Below are 12,625 nucleotides of genomic sequence, written 5' to 3'. Positions count from 1 at the left end.
TCAATTGCCAGACAGAAAGCTGCCCGAATGGCCTGAACAATGCGAGTGGTTGAAGTCGCTTGTAAATTTTGCCTTGTTGGCCCATTCGGGTCACTTTCCGTCGGGGGATGTATCAGTGTGGTTTCACTATAGGGATCAGAAAGGAAATTGCTCAAAAAGTAGGATAAGAAAGTAATTATTCTAATAAAGGTGGGCTCTGATCTAACAGGAACATTTTTTTTGCATTAGACATTTAATTCTTAACAGTCCATTTATTAAGGATGAAGATAAAATAACAGTAATTAATGGAGATCCTCAAACTCAGTAACAAGCTCCATGAAGTCATAATCAACCTCCATACGTTTCAAAGTCTCAACAGGAAGGCAAACTTCGATACCTATAACTCCTTCAACTGGTCCAGGAACTGCTGAAATCTTACCAAGGTGCCAATAAGAACCTCCACTTTTCATTGCTATTGGTTTTCCCCAACCGGAATCGTTTCCATACATCTTGAACCGTGGAGAAGACATGGCTCTCAATGTTGTTCGTGATACAACTTCATGGATGGATGTCAATTTCTTATTTTCCATCCATGACTTCCAATATTTTCGGATTCCATCATTGTTCATTGACTTAACCTCATGGTTCAATAACAATGCTCCCCAATATGGTCCTCGTTCGAGCAAATCACCCACCTTAGCCCTCGCAACACCCGCGACAATCGAGTTTCCAAAATACCCTTTGGGCAATGGAGGATCCAACCTGCCTCTAGTACCAATCACTAAATTTACGTCGGTCTCTTCATTTGGATCCAAACGCTTAGCTCGAATTACACCTACCCAAACATGACCCAACAATGCCTGTAAGGAAGAGATAACAGTAGTACTATTATTATGACCCTCTTGTAATTTTACTTGGGAATTAGCCTTTGCTTTAAGTATTGCAATATTATCAGGTGTAAAGTAGAACACTCTTTGTTCAACTGGGTCTGAATGTGCTGCATGAGTTTCTTTAGGTAGCGAAAGCTTTTGGATTGTAGAGCAAGGAAGGCGAATAGGACAATGAGAGTCGTCTAGAAACCAACGTTTGAAAACTGGAAGAAGTGATATAGGATCTGAACCCATAGCAATCTCAGACCAAGAATTAAAGAAATGCCAAAAGGATGTGCCATCACAGACAGAATGGTTTGTGCTGCAACCAATAAAGATACCATCGATTAATTCCGTTACTTGAATAGAAAGAAGAGGCCTAGTTAGACCTTCGTAGTTCTTTGCTCCGTTTAAAGAGAACAATGAATGAACTAGTGGGTGAACATAAGTTGAGTTGAGTATGCAATCTTTATTAAAGTTTGCAGTTGCGTGGACGAACTCTACACCAGCAGAGTTACAGTTGATATAGAAAGAGATGGTTCCGTCATTGTATTCTTCAATGGCGAGACGACCTGCAAGAGGGAAGAAGTAATCAAGGGTTCGAGATAAAGAGCTTTTGAGGTGGCTGATAATATCAGTGATGGTTTCAGGCTTGGTGTAAAGAAGACCTCTTTGTGCATATGGGAATCTTAGGTCACAGAGATCATCAGCACTTAACTCAAGTCTTTCCTTATTCTCCTTAATCCCTGCTGGTTTGACAAAGTTGCTAGAGACATGCTTAACCATTTCACCACCACCCATTGGTCTCTCTCACACACACAGATTTACACGAAGTAATTGAGAATTCAAAGCAAGGAGCTGTTTGATACATACACAGTGTTAGTTCCTTAAAATAGAAAAGTAAGAACATGGTAGTTGGAGAAAACTCCAAATTAAATATTTTAACTTTGCTCAATTTGGCATTGATGATATAATTTTTATTTTTCTTAGGCATGCATCCTGTAAATTTCTCTGATCGAGGAACACGTGATTATAATATTTAAATATACTCGGTTATCTCGATAATTATAAATTTTGCAACAAAAAAAATCTTTCACAAGTATAAATTAACATAAATTTTGGCCAAGCACATATTGAAGGGTATCTAGAGATTTAGAAAATACTAGTAATGTCTCCTTCAATATTTTTTGTTTCTTTCAATGTGATATAGGGGAATGAATATAAGCACAAGGGTTTTCGTCATCACTTTTACATTCATCTTACGCTTTGATATAAGCATACTGGTTGACGTTAGTTATAGCATGACCATCATTGTCCACTACAGCTTCGGAAGCTGCAGTTTCGACATCATTGTCCTCTTTAACTATTGATGTAACTATTTCGGTGGTAGAAAAACAGTTTAGTTTCAACTTTCACCACGGCCGGCCTTGGCGAAACTATTTCGTTACACATGAAAAAAAATTGTGTATCGGAACCTTCTAAATTTTTCTTGCACATGATGTGAGGTTTAAACATGACATTTGTGTTCATAACTTGCAGTCTAAATCGAACGATTTGATTGAATTACTCGAAAATTAGCTCGGGTTCGGGAAGAGCCCTCATCTGTCCTTAGTCGGTCTCACGATCAAGTGCTTCGGAAAATTTCGGACTCGGTTTGAGTCAGTAGCTTGTTCAGTTTCCTTTTTTTTAACCCAAAAAAAAAATACAAGAAAACAATTTCGTCTGAAAAGAATCCAAAAAAATTCCAGCCTTCTTTTTTTGGTGTTTATAGTGATAGTGTTGGTTGTGGTTTGATGGTGTTTGGGGTGGTGGAGGTTTAATAATGGTGTTGGAGGTTTAGTAATGGTGGTGGTGTTGAGGTTTAGTAATGGTGGTGATAGTGGACGTACGTTACATTACTAGAGGTTTAGTAATTGTGCTGGTGGCAGTGGAGGTACATAGGTGGAAATTTAGTAACGGTGGTGGTGGTTGAAGTATCAACTAAAGTATTAAAATAAATACAACTTAATAGTAGTGGTTTTGATGTTGAAGTTTAGTAACAGTGGTGGTGATGGTAGGGGTAGTGAAGGTACAATGCGGAGGTTTAGTAATCGTGGTGGTGGTAGAAGTGTTGACTAAAATAATTAAAAAAATACAATTTAAGAACGAAAAAAATGTTTCTACCTATCTGAGGCTGCACTTTGGTTGTTTGGACTCTCTAACATGTTTTCTACCAACTGGCTAAAGTAGGCTACTTATTTCTTTTGATAATTGTTTTATTATATAAACTAAATCGGGACCCTTAGTTCTTGCTTTGTAGTCTATGTATGAGACCTTGGTCTTGGAGACCAGAAACGAGACTTTGCATGCTTGTACCCGATGAGCGGTCCTGAGCTACACCATTATTAATATGAAAACACAAATATACATGATTCACAGTAGATAAGTTACATAAGTATCAAATTGAGTATATATACCTCTTGTAGAATATATACACCTTAAGTGGCAAAGTGAAAGAAACATCCTAGGTTGGCGAATATCAACATCATTACGATTCTTTAACTGTATCAAAGGAAGAAAAAACATATGCTATTTAGAAGTGTGAATTATCTAAAAGGATAGGCAATTAGTTCATTGGAAATTTGTCAAACACAAATCTTTACACAAGGAAATTAAACTCAAAGACATGCATCACATAAAGAAGTGGAACATTATGTGAGGAGCCAAATTTTGGTCGGTTTTGACCGATTAATGAAGTCAATAGATTGATCGATAAACATACGGATCAATCTGTATCCAAGTCATCAGAGAGGCGCATTCGAAAGAACTTTGCCACCTAAGAGGGTGTTTGATTTTTGCACTTATTAAGTGAAAATCACTTAATAAGTGCGGGCCGGCAATTTTAGGTCGTTTGTTTTTTCACTTAATAAGTGAAAATCACTTGTAAGTAGTGGCAAAGTAAGTGCAAAAAAGTAAGCTCCAAGTTGGAGCTTATTTTTATGCACTTACTTTCTAAGTGCTAAAAAGGTCATTTTTATCCTTCTCCTAATATTATAATTACAAGTATAATTATAACTAAAAAGAAAATCTTAATCAATTGATAAATACAAAATCTTTTACGACTTTAACAATGATTCTTCTCCATCTTCACTCATCCTTCATCTAAGTTTTTATTCTAATTCTTTTCGCATTTCTTCCTTCACTAATCACTGAACACCCAAACTCTATAATACAACTAAGTTCTTTCTCCTTCATAATTCGTAATGATTTGCGATTCTTGACATAGTATTCATAAACCGTAATTTTCTTGTACCTAAACTTGCGAACTTAATGAATTAGTAAAAATGCCAATGTGTAAATACATTAAGGTTAAAATAGACAATTTCTCATTTTTATAACATTTAGATTAATATAAAAACAGAAATCAAGCACTTAGAAACCACGAAAAACAAACGCCATAGCACTTACAATTTATATCACTTACTAAGTGATAATCACTTAGTAAGTGGTAGCACTTCTAAGTGCTAAAAAATCAAACACCCTCTAAGTCTTGACACTGGAGGTCGGCATGAGTTTCTTAGTCGTCTTAAGCTATGCTTTGGCTTCAAGAATTAACCAGGTCAGTCCTGGTAAGAGCTACGTTTAATGGATCTTATAACAGTAAGGGAGGTCTGCGGAAATTAGTTCGGTGTCTTAAGCCCCGTCTTGCCTCGAGGCACAGGAAGGTGAATTCGAGCCAAGGTTTATCCAACTTCAGCCCTGGCTTGATTTGCGGTCTGGAGCAGAGAAATTAAATAGATAAGCTCGGTCTGCCTGAGCTCCAAGAGAAGTCTGAACATGGCCTTATGACGTGGAAGGCTAAAGTACGTTGAAAAACCACTTTCTATACATAATTCATTAGCTGTCAGAAGATTTGTCAATTTCAAAAGACACACACTCATGAGATATTCACCGTGACAGTCATTAACATGTGGCTCCATCTAAGTCGGTGCCTTCCCACCTCACCATCTCAGTCGATCGTCACGAATGATCAATTGAACCTAGATAAGCATATCATGTTCACACTAATCAAGGGAGAGAGAATTCATCTTCTAAACTAAGATTTTTTGAATTCCTTTTCTTTCTAAACTACAAAATCACCTTACTGACTTGAGCGTCAAAGTGGTTTTCAAGTTTTTTGCGGGCTATGTTTCATTAAATCATACAAGGAGAGTTCACCATCTGTTCGTTGATCCTTCATCATTTAACTGGTACCCGGAAGCCACTTCTAGACATCATAAGTTTGGCGTAGGAGGGGCTAACTCAAAGAAATCTTTCACATACTATACCTCGAATAAGATATTTTAATTTCACTTCGAAATTCCCTCACCTAGTTCAGTTCACTCCGAACCCATCATGGACGCTGCTGAAAACCTAACATCAGAAACCGCTTGTTTACGAGTAGAAAAGGAGTGAAATTCTGAAATCATAGTTTCATTAAAACGAACAATTGAAGTTACATAAAAATCTGAATACTCAGCCACAAAGAAGAAGAAAAAGTTTGGTTGAATTTATATTTGGCGGTTATAACTTCCCTGCGATCTAATTGATCCTCCAACATTTACTTCTCTGTAAATATGTGAGACTCGAAATTCCATCATAACTTCCCTGCGATCTAATTGATCCTCCAACATTTCCTTCTCTGTAAATATGTGAGATTCGAAATTCCATCTCTCTAATCCGAACTAAATACTAATATGTGAGACTCGAAACTCCGCCAATTAACATTGGGTAGTTTTAAAGACGCCCCTATAAATGTTATAGGCGCCTCCCTCAATGAACACCCTTCATTTGCCCGGCCCGGCCTGTCTACTCTTCCGCCCGCGGTCTGCCCACACCGCCCGATTTCGACCCTTTTATAAGAGTAAGAGAACGCAATCCAAAATCTCGAAATATAAGCCCTTCAAAAAAAAAAAAGTCAAAATCACTCAGTCATCTTTCTTCTTCGTCTTCCTCATCTTCTTCTTCGTTAATGGCGTTAGAAACCCTAAACAGAGATCAGTATGTATACCTAGCGAAGCTAGCAGAGCAAGCTGAACGTTACGAAGAGATGGTGAAATTTTTGGAAAAGCTTGTAGTAGGAAATTCATCATCAAGTGAACTAACTGTTGAAGAAAGAAATTTACTCTCTGTTGCTTACAAAAACGTGATCGGTTCTCTTCGTGCTGCTTGGCGTATTGTATCATCAATTGAACAGAAAGAAGAAGGTCGTAAGAACGATGAACATGTAGTTTTAGTTAAAGATTATAGATCTAAGTTAGAATCTGAATTATCTGATGTTTGTGCTGGAATTTTGAGGCTTTTAGATGATCATCTTATTCCTTCTGCTTCTGTTAGTGAATCAAAAGTTTTTTATTTTAAGATGAAAGGAGATTATCATCGGTATCTTGCTGAATTCAAGGTTGGTTCTGAAAGGAAAGAAGCTGCTGAAGATACTATGCTTGCTTATAAGGCAGCTCAGGTTAGGGTTTCTTGTTTGTTTGTTTCTCTCTCTAGGCTTGTGTACTCTTTTGTGTGGATGCCATGGAGAAACTAAAATTAGGGCTTCAATTTCTTCTTTTATGTATGAAACTGAAATGAAATTTGATGTCCACTTGTTAATTCTTGTGAGGATTTTATGTTTTGTTTGTGAAGGAAATTGCTTTAGCTGATCTTCCTCCAACTCATCCAATTCGATTGGGTTTGGCTCTGAATTACTCAGTCTTTTACTATGAAATACTCAATTCATCTGAAAAAGCTTGTAGCATGGCTAAGCAGGTTTGGGTTTTTGTTCTTTACTTGTTTAAATATCTAATTACTGGAATTCTTATTAAATGATGCTTCTTTATGTGAGTTCGTCTTCGAGATTTAGTGTTCGTCTCTTCATAAGTGTGTCATTTATGATGTATAATTTAGATAGCTATCAAGAAGAAGACTCCTTTGGGTATGAAAGTGAAGAAGCACAAAGTCGAAAATTTAGGGTTCATCGCGTGTTCATAGGATTAATGAAAACTTCTAATAGTTTATGATCGCTGAAAGTTCAAATTTGCAAAAGGCCTATAAAATAGAGAAGAATACGTATTACGGATTTTTAAGAACATTCTTTTCATATTCGTTAAGATCTAATTAACGTAAGGTGAATCTCTTGCATTTGTGGATATTGACGGCATACCCGGCTAGGATATTAGATATTTCATTTCGTTTTCATTTTCTCCGATATTAGGAATACATAGTGTCATTAGTGGGTCTGGATGTTCCTTTTGTACATTGTTAGAAAATTCTCTTCTTCTGGCTCTACTGTGTTTCGGTCTAATTGGTTTTCTGTTGAGGTACGTGTGTAACAAGTGATATACATGACGGATCTAATGATCAAGAAGAGTCCAAGATACTTGAAGATATTCCGCGATTCACAATTTAAGTACAATTCAACTTATGAATCTTACAATTCAGGTTCAAAACATGGATTTAAATGCAATTTGGATCGAAACCTTTACGATCGGAATTAAATCATGCAATTTGAATCGTAAATAGTATGATATTAATATCATTGAATCAGGACATGTGTAAAGCATTATGTGGCATACTAAATGAAGTAAATTAGAAGTTGAGTTTCATGTACAATATCACAAACTAGAAGAGTCTCTTGTTTCTTCATAGTACAATTAGATCTATCATCTATGTCAAAAATAATTTCATATTCACCGGTAAAATAACAAGATACAAGTTTTAAGTTAAACAAAACTACGAAAAGTTAAGAGTCTTTGTATGAGTCTATACATGTTAGCTAGAAAGTAAGTGAGACATATTTGGTTCAGTGAATGAGTTGATGCATGGGGAGTGAGCATCTTCGTTGTTATTTGACACTATTTGCAGGCATTCGAAGAAGCTGTAGCTGAGCTCGACACGCTAGGTGAAGAATCGTACAAAGACAGCACCCTCATCATGCAACTCCTGAGGGACAATCTCACTCTCTGGACTTCTGATTTGCAGGCAAGTATTATAATTTATAAACATGTTTATGCTAAAACATCATCACCATCATTGGTTTTATACATTGTGGTTTATGCGCCTTTTAGGTCTGATTTGTATAATCCTTTTTAGGGATTATGAAAATTGAACTCCAAAGAGCTGACCAACATTGTCAAATGCTTTGTGGGTATGTGCAGGAACAATTGGATGACACTTCCATGATCAGCTGATGATGGGGAGGAAGTTGGTGGGAGGTTTGAGTGTGATTTATTATGTAAACTATGTTTATCGATGATCAAATATGATGTCCATAACTCCATATGATATGGAGCAGACAACTCTGACGCTATGTATTCCTAATATCCATACTCAACTGGCTTTCAAATTTATGGGATGGTTTTCGGAAAATGTCCGATTGTATAAATTTGTTGTTGATGTTGCACTATCGATTCAGCTCTACCTCCATGACCCAACGGGTAGGATTTGAAACTTCTCAGATCCCGGGCAAGCAAGATTAGCTTAACATAGACGCGCTAATATTCTCTTCTATAAGATAAGAGGACAAACTAACTTCTGTGCCATATTATTTACACAAAATGCTTATAATCGTACCCGTGGTTCAGTAATGCCCCATATCAGGTCACTGAAGGTATGGGGGAAATATAAGCAAGAAAGGGAAAGAAAACGTTTTCGTCAATTCCTATCCTGAGTTTGGAAGTATATTAACAAAAAAAAATATAGCATATCTTGAATCAACCCTCCCTTGGACCCTTGGTATATAATAAGTCTACGGTTCATTTCCGCCTTATCTCCTCGTCTCAAATAGATTATGTCGAAGGAAAAGTCTTAAAGGATTATACTCATATGTGGTCTCATATAGATTTTGTCTGGAATAGGTGTGGTAAACTTTAAATCATGTCACTACTAAAAAAAAATCAGACAGGTACATTTCTTTTCTTTGTTGAAATACCAGACAGGTACATCCCTATCAAATTTGAGAGGTGGCATGGACCTAGTTCCATCAATAATATTCAGATCCATCACCAGGCAGGCTCACCTCATTTATTGGTGTTTAGCCCTAGTTTGCTATTACACTACTACTAGTCTTCTACCCCAACCAACCTTGGTCCTGTATTCTTTTTTTTTTGTTGTTCTTTTAACTTTTCATTTTTCCTTCTTTTACTTTCATTTACTATTCACCTAAAGGAAACACAAATTGTAATTTTTAATACTAGTAAAATTTGAAACTTTCTTATCTTTCAACTTATCTTACCATATAATTGATTAATCTATGTTTTTCATTCATACACAAAATTTAATATTGAACTGACATCTAGGGGAATAATAAAGTTAAACACAAATCTAATTGGTTATGTGTAAATGAACATTTATTTATAACTTTATAATTAACAATAAATGTAGATGTTTATAAACTTTTTTTTATTGAAATTTACATACTATAAGATATAGTAATTAACCTTAATCTTTAACTAGTTACTTGAAAAGTATGAGTAAGAATTTGGCAAAGTCATTTATATTGATTACTCTCTCTTTGATGGATCCATTGAGACACTCCATGTGGAAAGTATGTGGCTGCCTCCAAATTCCCAAAATAATTTCTCATCTTTTTTTTTTTTATCTTCTAAAAAATCATTTTTCTTCTCTATTTTTCACTTACATTGTGTGTGAATAAGAAGATTGATTCTTTCATCAAAAAAAAAAAAAAAGAAGATTGATTTTTATTTATTTTCCTAAATCCATGCCCATTTTCCTACAAAACCCACTCCCTACTCTCTCTCTCTCTCTCTCTCTCTCTCTCTCTCTCTATCTTTTAGTACTCTATCTATGAACATATCTAGTTTTCTCACCTAGCTTGATTAGATTTTGGATGCAAAAGGGATTCTAAGATCCTAAAGATGGCCCCTAGTCTTCTCTGTCTGGAAGAAAGTATTACTTGTTTTGATGATGATGATGAATTTGATATTGGTGTTAAAGAGGAAGAACTAATAAACCAAACCCATAACCAAAATCAAAATCAAAATCTAAGCTTTTTTAATGATGGGGATTTTCACGTTGAGTTTCCATTGAAAAGTGAGGAAGATTTGATTTTATTGTTTGAGAAAGAAATCTTTCACTTACCCAGAGAAGATTACTTGAAAAGATTAAAGAATGGGGACTTGGATTTCACAATTAGAAGGAATGCAATTGATTGGATTATGAAGGTGAGTTTATTATCATACTTGGATTGGATTAATTTGCTGAAATGGGGTTTAACTTTGATGAATGAAATGTCATTGACTGGATTTGAGCCTAGTTTGACTAAAAATTGACTGATTTTTACTGAAATTCTAACTTTAGAATTGAATTTTCTCAGATGGGTATTCTCTTTTTAATGCAATTTTAGATGAATCTTGATATTCTCTGAATGATTTATATGAAATGGGTATTGGATTTCAGATTTACTTTCTCATGAAATTATCTTTAATGAAGATATATATGTTCATTAACTTTGAAGTGAAAATCTTCTTCCCTTTTTGTTGATTTAAAGATCTGATTAGATCTTCTTTGTTTTCCATTCAATTGATGATTAAGATTGTTCTTTCTTTGGGTTTTAACAGGTTCATGGGTATTACAAATTTGGACCATTAAGTGCTTATTTATCAGTAAATTACTTGGACAGGTTCATTTCAGTCTATGATCTTCCTGTAAGTTGAAGAGATAAATAAACCCATAACTATTTCATCTTCCCACTTTACTCAATTAGGTTAAATTGTTTATTGAGTTCTATCTTGTGTTTGTTGTAATCTTTAAAGGAAGGCAAATCATGGATGATGCAATTATTAGGTATTGCTTGTTTATCTTTAGGGGCTAAAATGGAGGAAACAAAGATTCCTCTATCTTTAGATTTACAGGTAGAAAACTTATAGACTATTTTACAAATTGAGTATCTCATTTGGAATTGGAATCTTCGTTCTTCGCATTTTTCATTGTTCGAACTCTGATGAATAAGATTATTATCAGGTTTGCGAACCCGAGTTCATATTTGAAGCTAAAACTATACAAAGAATGGAACTTCTTGTGCTAAGCACATTGAATTGGAGAATGCAGTCAGTGACACCTTTCTCATTTATAGACTACTTTCTTACAAAAATCAATGATGGTCGTCAACCTTCGAGATACTTGATCTCTCGATCATACGATCTTATACTAAACACACTAAGAGGTCAATAACATGTTTGATTTCTTTTTCGTTATTTCAGTCTTTTGAAGAATATATATACATACACACATATATGGATATGTGAATGTTTGGTGGGAATCGATGGCAGGGATCGAATTCTTGGAGTTTAGGCCTTCGGAATTTGCTGCAGCAGTTGCAATGGATGTATCACCAGGAGGAGTACTAAAAGTAGGAGAGCTTGCAAAATCTTTATCTTGTTCTAATGAACATCAAAACAAGGTAGAAATGACCAAATTGGTTTGATAAAAAAAGAACCGTAATTTTGATTCAGTGTGCCAGCACAGATTATGATTTAACTATAAGTTATATAGTTCTGCTATTTCGGGTTTGCAGGAAAGACTGTTAAAGTGTCTTAGGATGATTGACGAGCCAGCATTGATGAGAGATTATTCTCGGATAGGAAGGTCTTCAACTGTACCTCAAAGTCCTAATGGGGTGTTAGATGCTGCATGTTTGAGCTATAAAAGTGAAGAATCAGTAGACGGGTCGAGCCAGAATTTTTCCCAAACAAGTCAAGGCTCAAAGAGAAGAAAACTAAACTGAGGTAGGATTTAAGTTCTTAGCAAGATCAATTCAAACGGTTTTGTCTAAAGAGCACAAGTTTTCATTATGGATATGAGGGGGGGTAGTAAACTTATTCTCTTTCTTTCTTTATTTCATTTTGATAACCGGGATCGTTGGGGTTCTTAGAGCACCCGACTGATACCCGATATAGTTTGTTTCTTCTACTCATAGTTATGGGCCGATTAGAGGATTAAGTCCTCAAAATGGACCCGTCCGGAGTTGTATTCACTACCTAGTGTCTTACTAACAATAACATGATGTGGGGAAGGAAGGGAAATCAGAAGTCTTGATGCATGATGAAGCAGTGAGTTGTTTTAGAATGATATGAAGGAAAAACTCTCACATTATCTCTCTAGAGAATGAAGATTTCCATCTACTGCAATGTACCAAAAAAGCAACAAAAATATAGAAATAAATAGAGCATATCCAAAATCTAGAGGTATGTTTTCTTTTTAAAGTTCACTTTCTTGGTTCTATTTTCTTGTGAAATTTCTCAAGTGAATTGTTCATTTAGTATCCAGAAGAAGGGATTTGTTTAAGGTGCATTTTGGAAGAGTGCCTTTAGAAAATATGGAGGCGTCTTTAAAACTTTCCTTTTGCAATGCACCATTTCGGCATCCCCGTTACTGAAAAGGCGCCCGCTTTTGTGCATAAACCACCCACAAGATTCGCTTGCTTGTGGAAGAGTAACCAGGCCGCCTCTAAAACATCCCGAAGCTAAAATGTAACTGAAATTTTACATTCACAGCGCGATTCTCTGGCCGGATTTTGATCACCAAAAAGTCCCTCTCTCTACATCATTTGTTCTCTGGCACATCTCTCTATTGTTCTCTCTACAGTAGAGAGAACAAAAAAATAGAATAGTGATGGAGGTAGATTTTTGTGCTTGGTTACAGACGATATCCTTATGGTTTCGATAACCAACTAACGGAACCCTAAGGAACACATCATGATGCTACTGGTATCCCTATTAGCACCGTCTTATAAATAGTTCACTTAGGGTTCC

General features: G+C 35.7%; 2 protein-coding genes and 1 pseudogene across 4 annotated transcripts; 2 read left to right on the top strand and 1 right to left on the bottom strand.

Moving 5' to 3' along the window:
* Positions 1 to 202: 202 nt before the first annotated feature.
* Positions 203 to 1,706, bottom strand: LOC147533138 (putative acetyltransferase At3g50280 pseudogene; annotated as a pseudogene). Its single transcript, XR_015227892.1, has one exon. The product of XR_015227892.1 is annotated as a putative acetyltransferase At3g50280 pseudogene (transcript).
* A 4,042-nt stretch (positions 1,707 to 5,748) lies between these two features.
* On the top strand, positions 5,749 to 8,238 carry LOC147533137 (14-3-3 protein 1). Of its 2 annotated transcripts, none has more exons than XM_086647538.1 (4): positions 5,749 to 6,327; positions 6,501 to 6,623; positions 7,719 to 7,835; positions 8,012 to 8,238. In XM_086647538.1, exons 1-4 carry the CDS (start codon positions 5,839 to 5,841, stop codon positions 8,042 to 8,044), a joined length of 762 nt encoding a protein of 253 aa, XP_086503664.1. In that variant the 5' UTR covers positions 5,749 to 5,838; the 3' UTR covers positions 8,045 to 8,238. The 2 variants fall into 2 exon arrangements, 1 of the variants encoding a protein (XP_086503664.1); XR_015227563.1 differs by having other exon boundaries at positions 5,757 to 6,327; positions 6,501 to 6,923; positions 6,966 to 7,835.
* A 1,139-nt stretch (positions 8,239 to 9,377) lies between these two features.
* LOC147533136 (cyclin-D2-2-like) lies at positions 9,378 to 12,076 on the top strand. The gene is made up of 6 exons (XM_086650388.1): positions 9,378 to 10,036; positions 10,433 to 10,519; positions 10,628 to 10,726; positions 10,836 to 11,037; positions 11,144 to 11,274; positions 11,389 to 12,076. The coding sequence occupies exons 1-6, from the start codon at positions 9,731 to 9,733 to the stop codon at positions 11,596 to 11,598; spliced, it is 1,035 nt and encodes a 344-aa protein (XP_086506514.1). The 5' UTR covers positions 9,378 to 9,730; the 3' UTR covers positions 11,599 to 12,076.
* Positions 12,077 to 12,625: the final 549 nt, after the last annotated feature.

The sequence above is a fragment of the Eschscholzia californica genome, unplaced genomic scaffold, assembly GCF_041429995.1.
Source record: "Eschscholzia californica isolate CP2 unplaced genomic scaffold, dmEscCali1.0.p SCAF_6, whole genome shotgun sequence".
NCBI lineage: Eukaryota > Viridiplantae > Streptophyta > Magnoliopsida > Ranunculales > Papaveraceae > Eschscholzia > Eschscholzia californica.
Note: the sequence above shows the minus strand (reverse complement) of the source record. Positions and strands in the feature narration are given on the sequence as shown.

Bases quoted from the DNA above. Each gene is read 5' to 3' on its own strand.
- LOC147533137 (XM_086647538.1), top strand. From the start codon at position 5,839: ATGGCGTTAGAAACCCTAAACAGAGATCAGTATGTATACCTAGCGAAG. The intron at 6,624-7,718 runs GTTTGGGTTTTT...CACTATTTGCAG, and splicing joins CTTGTAGCATGGCTAAGCAG to GCATTCGAAGAAGCTGTAGC. The intron at 7,836-8,011 runs GCAAGTATTATA...GGGTATGTGCAG, and splicing joins TCTGGACTTCTGATTTGCAG to GAACAATTGGATGACACTTC.
- LOC147533136 (XM_086650388.1), top strand. From the start codon at position 9,731: ATGGCCCCTAGTCTTCTCTGTCTGGAAGAAAGTATTACTTGTTTTGAT. The intron at 10,727-10,835 runs GTAGAAAACTTA...GATTATTATCAG, and splicing joins CTCTATCTTTAGATTTACAG to GTTTGCGAACCCGAGTTCAT. The intron at 11,275-11,388 runs GTAGAAATGACC...TCGGGTTTGCAG, and splicing joins CTAATGAACATCAAAACAAG to GAAAGACTGTTAAAGTGTCT.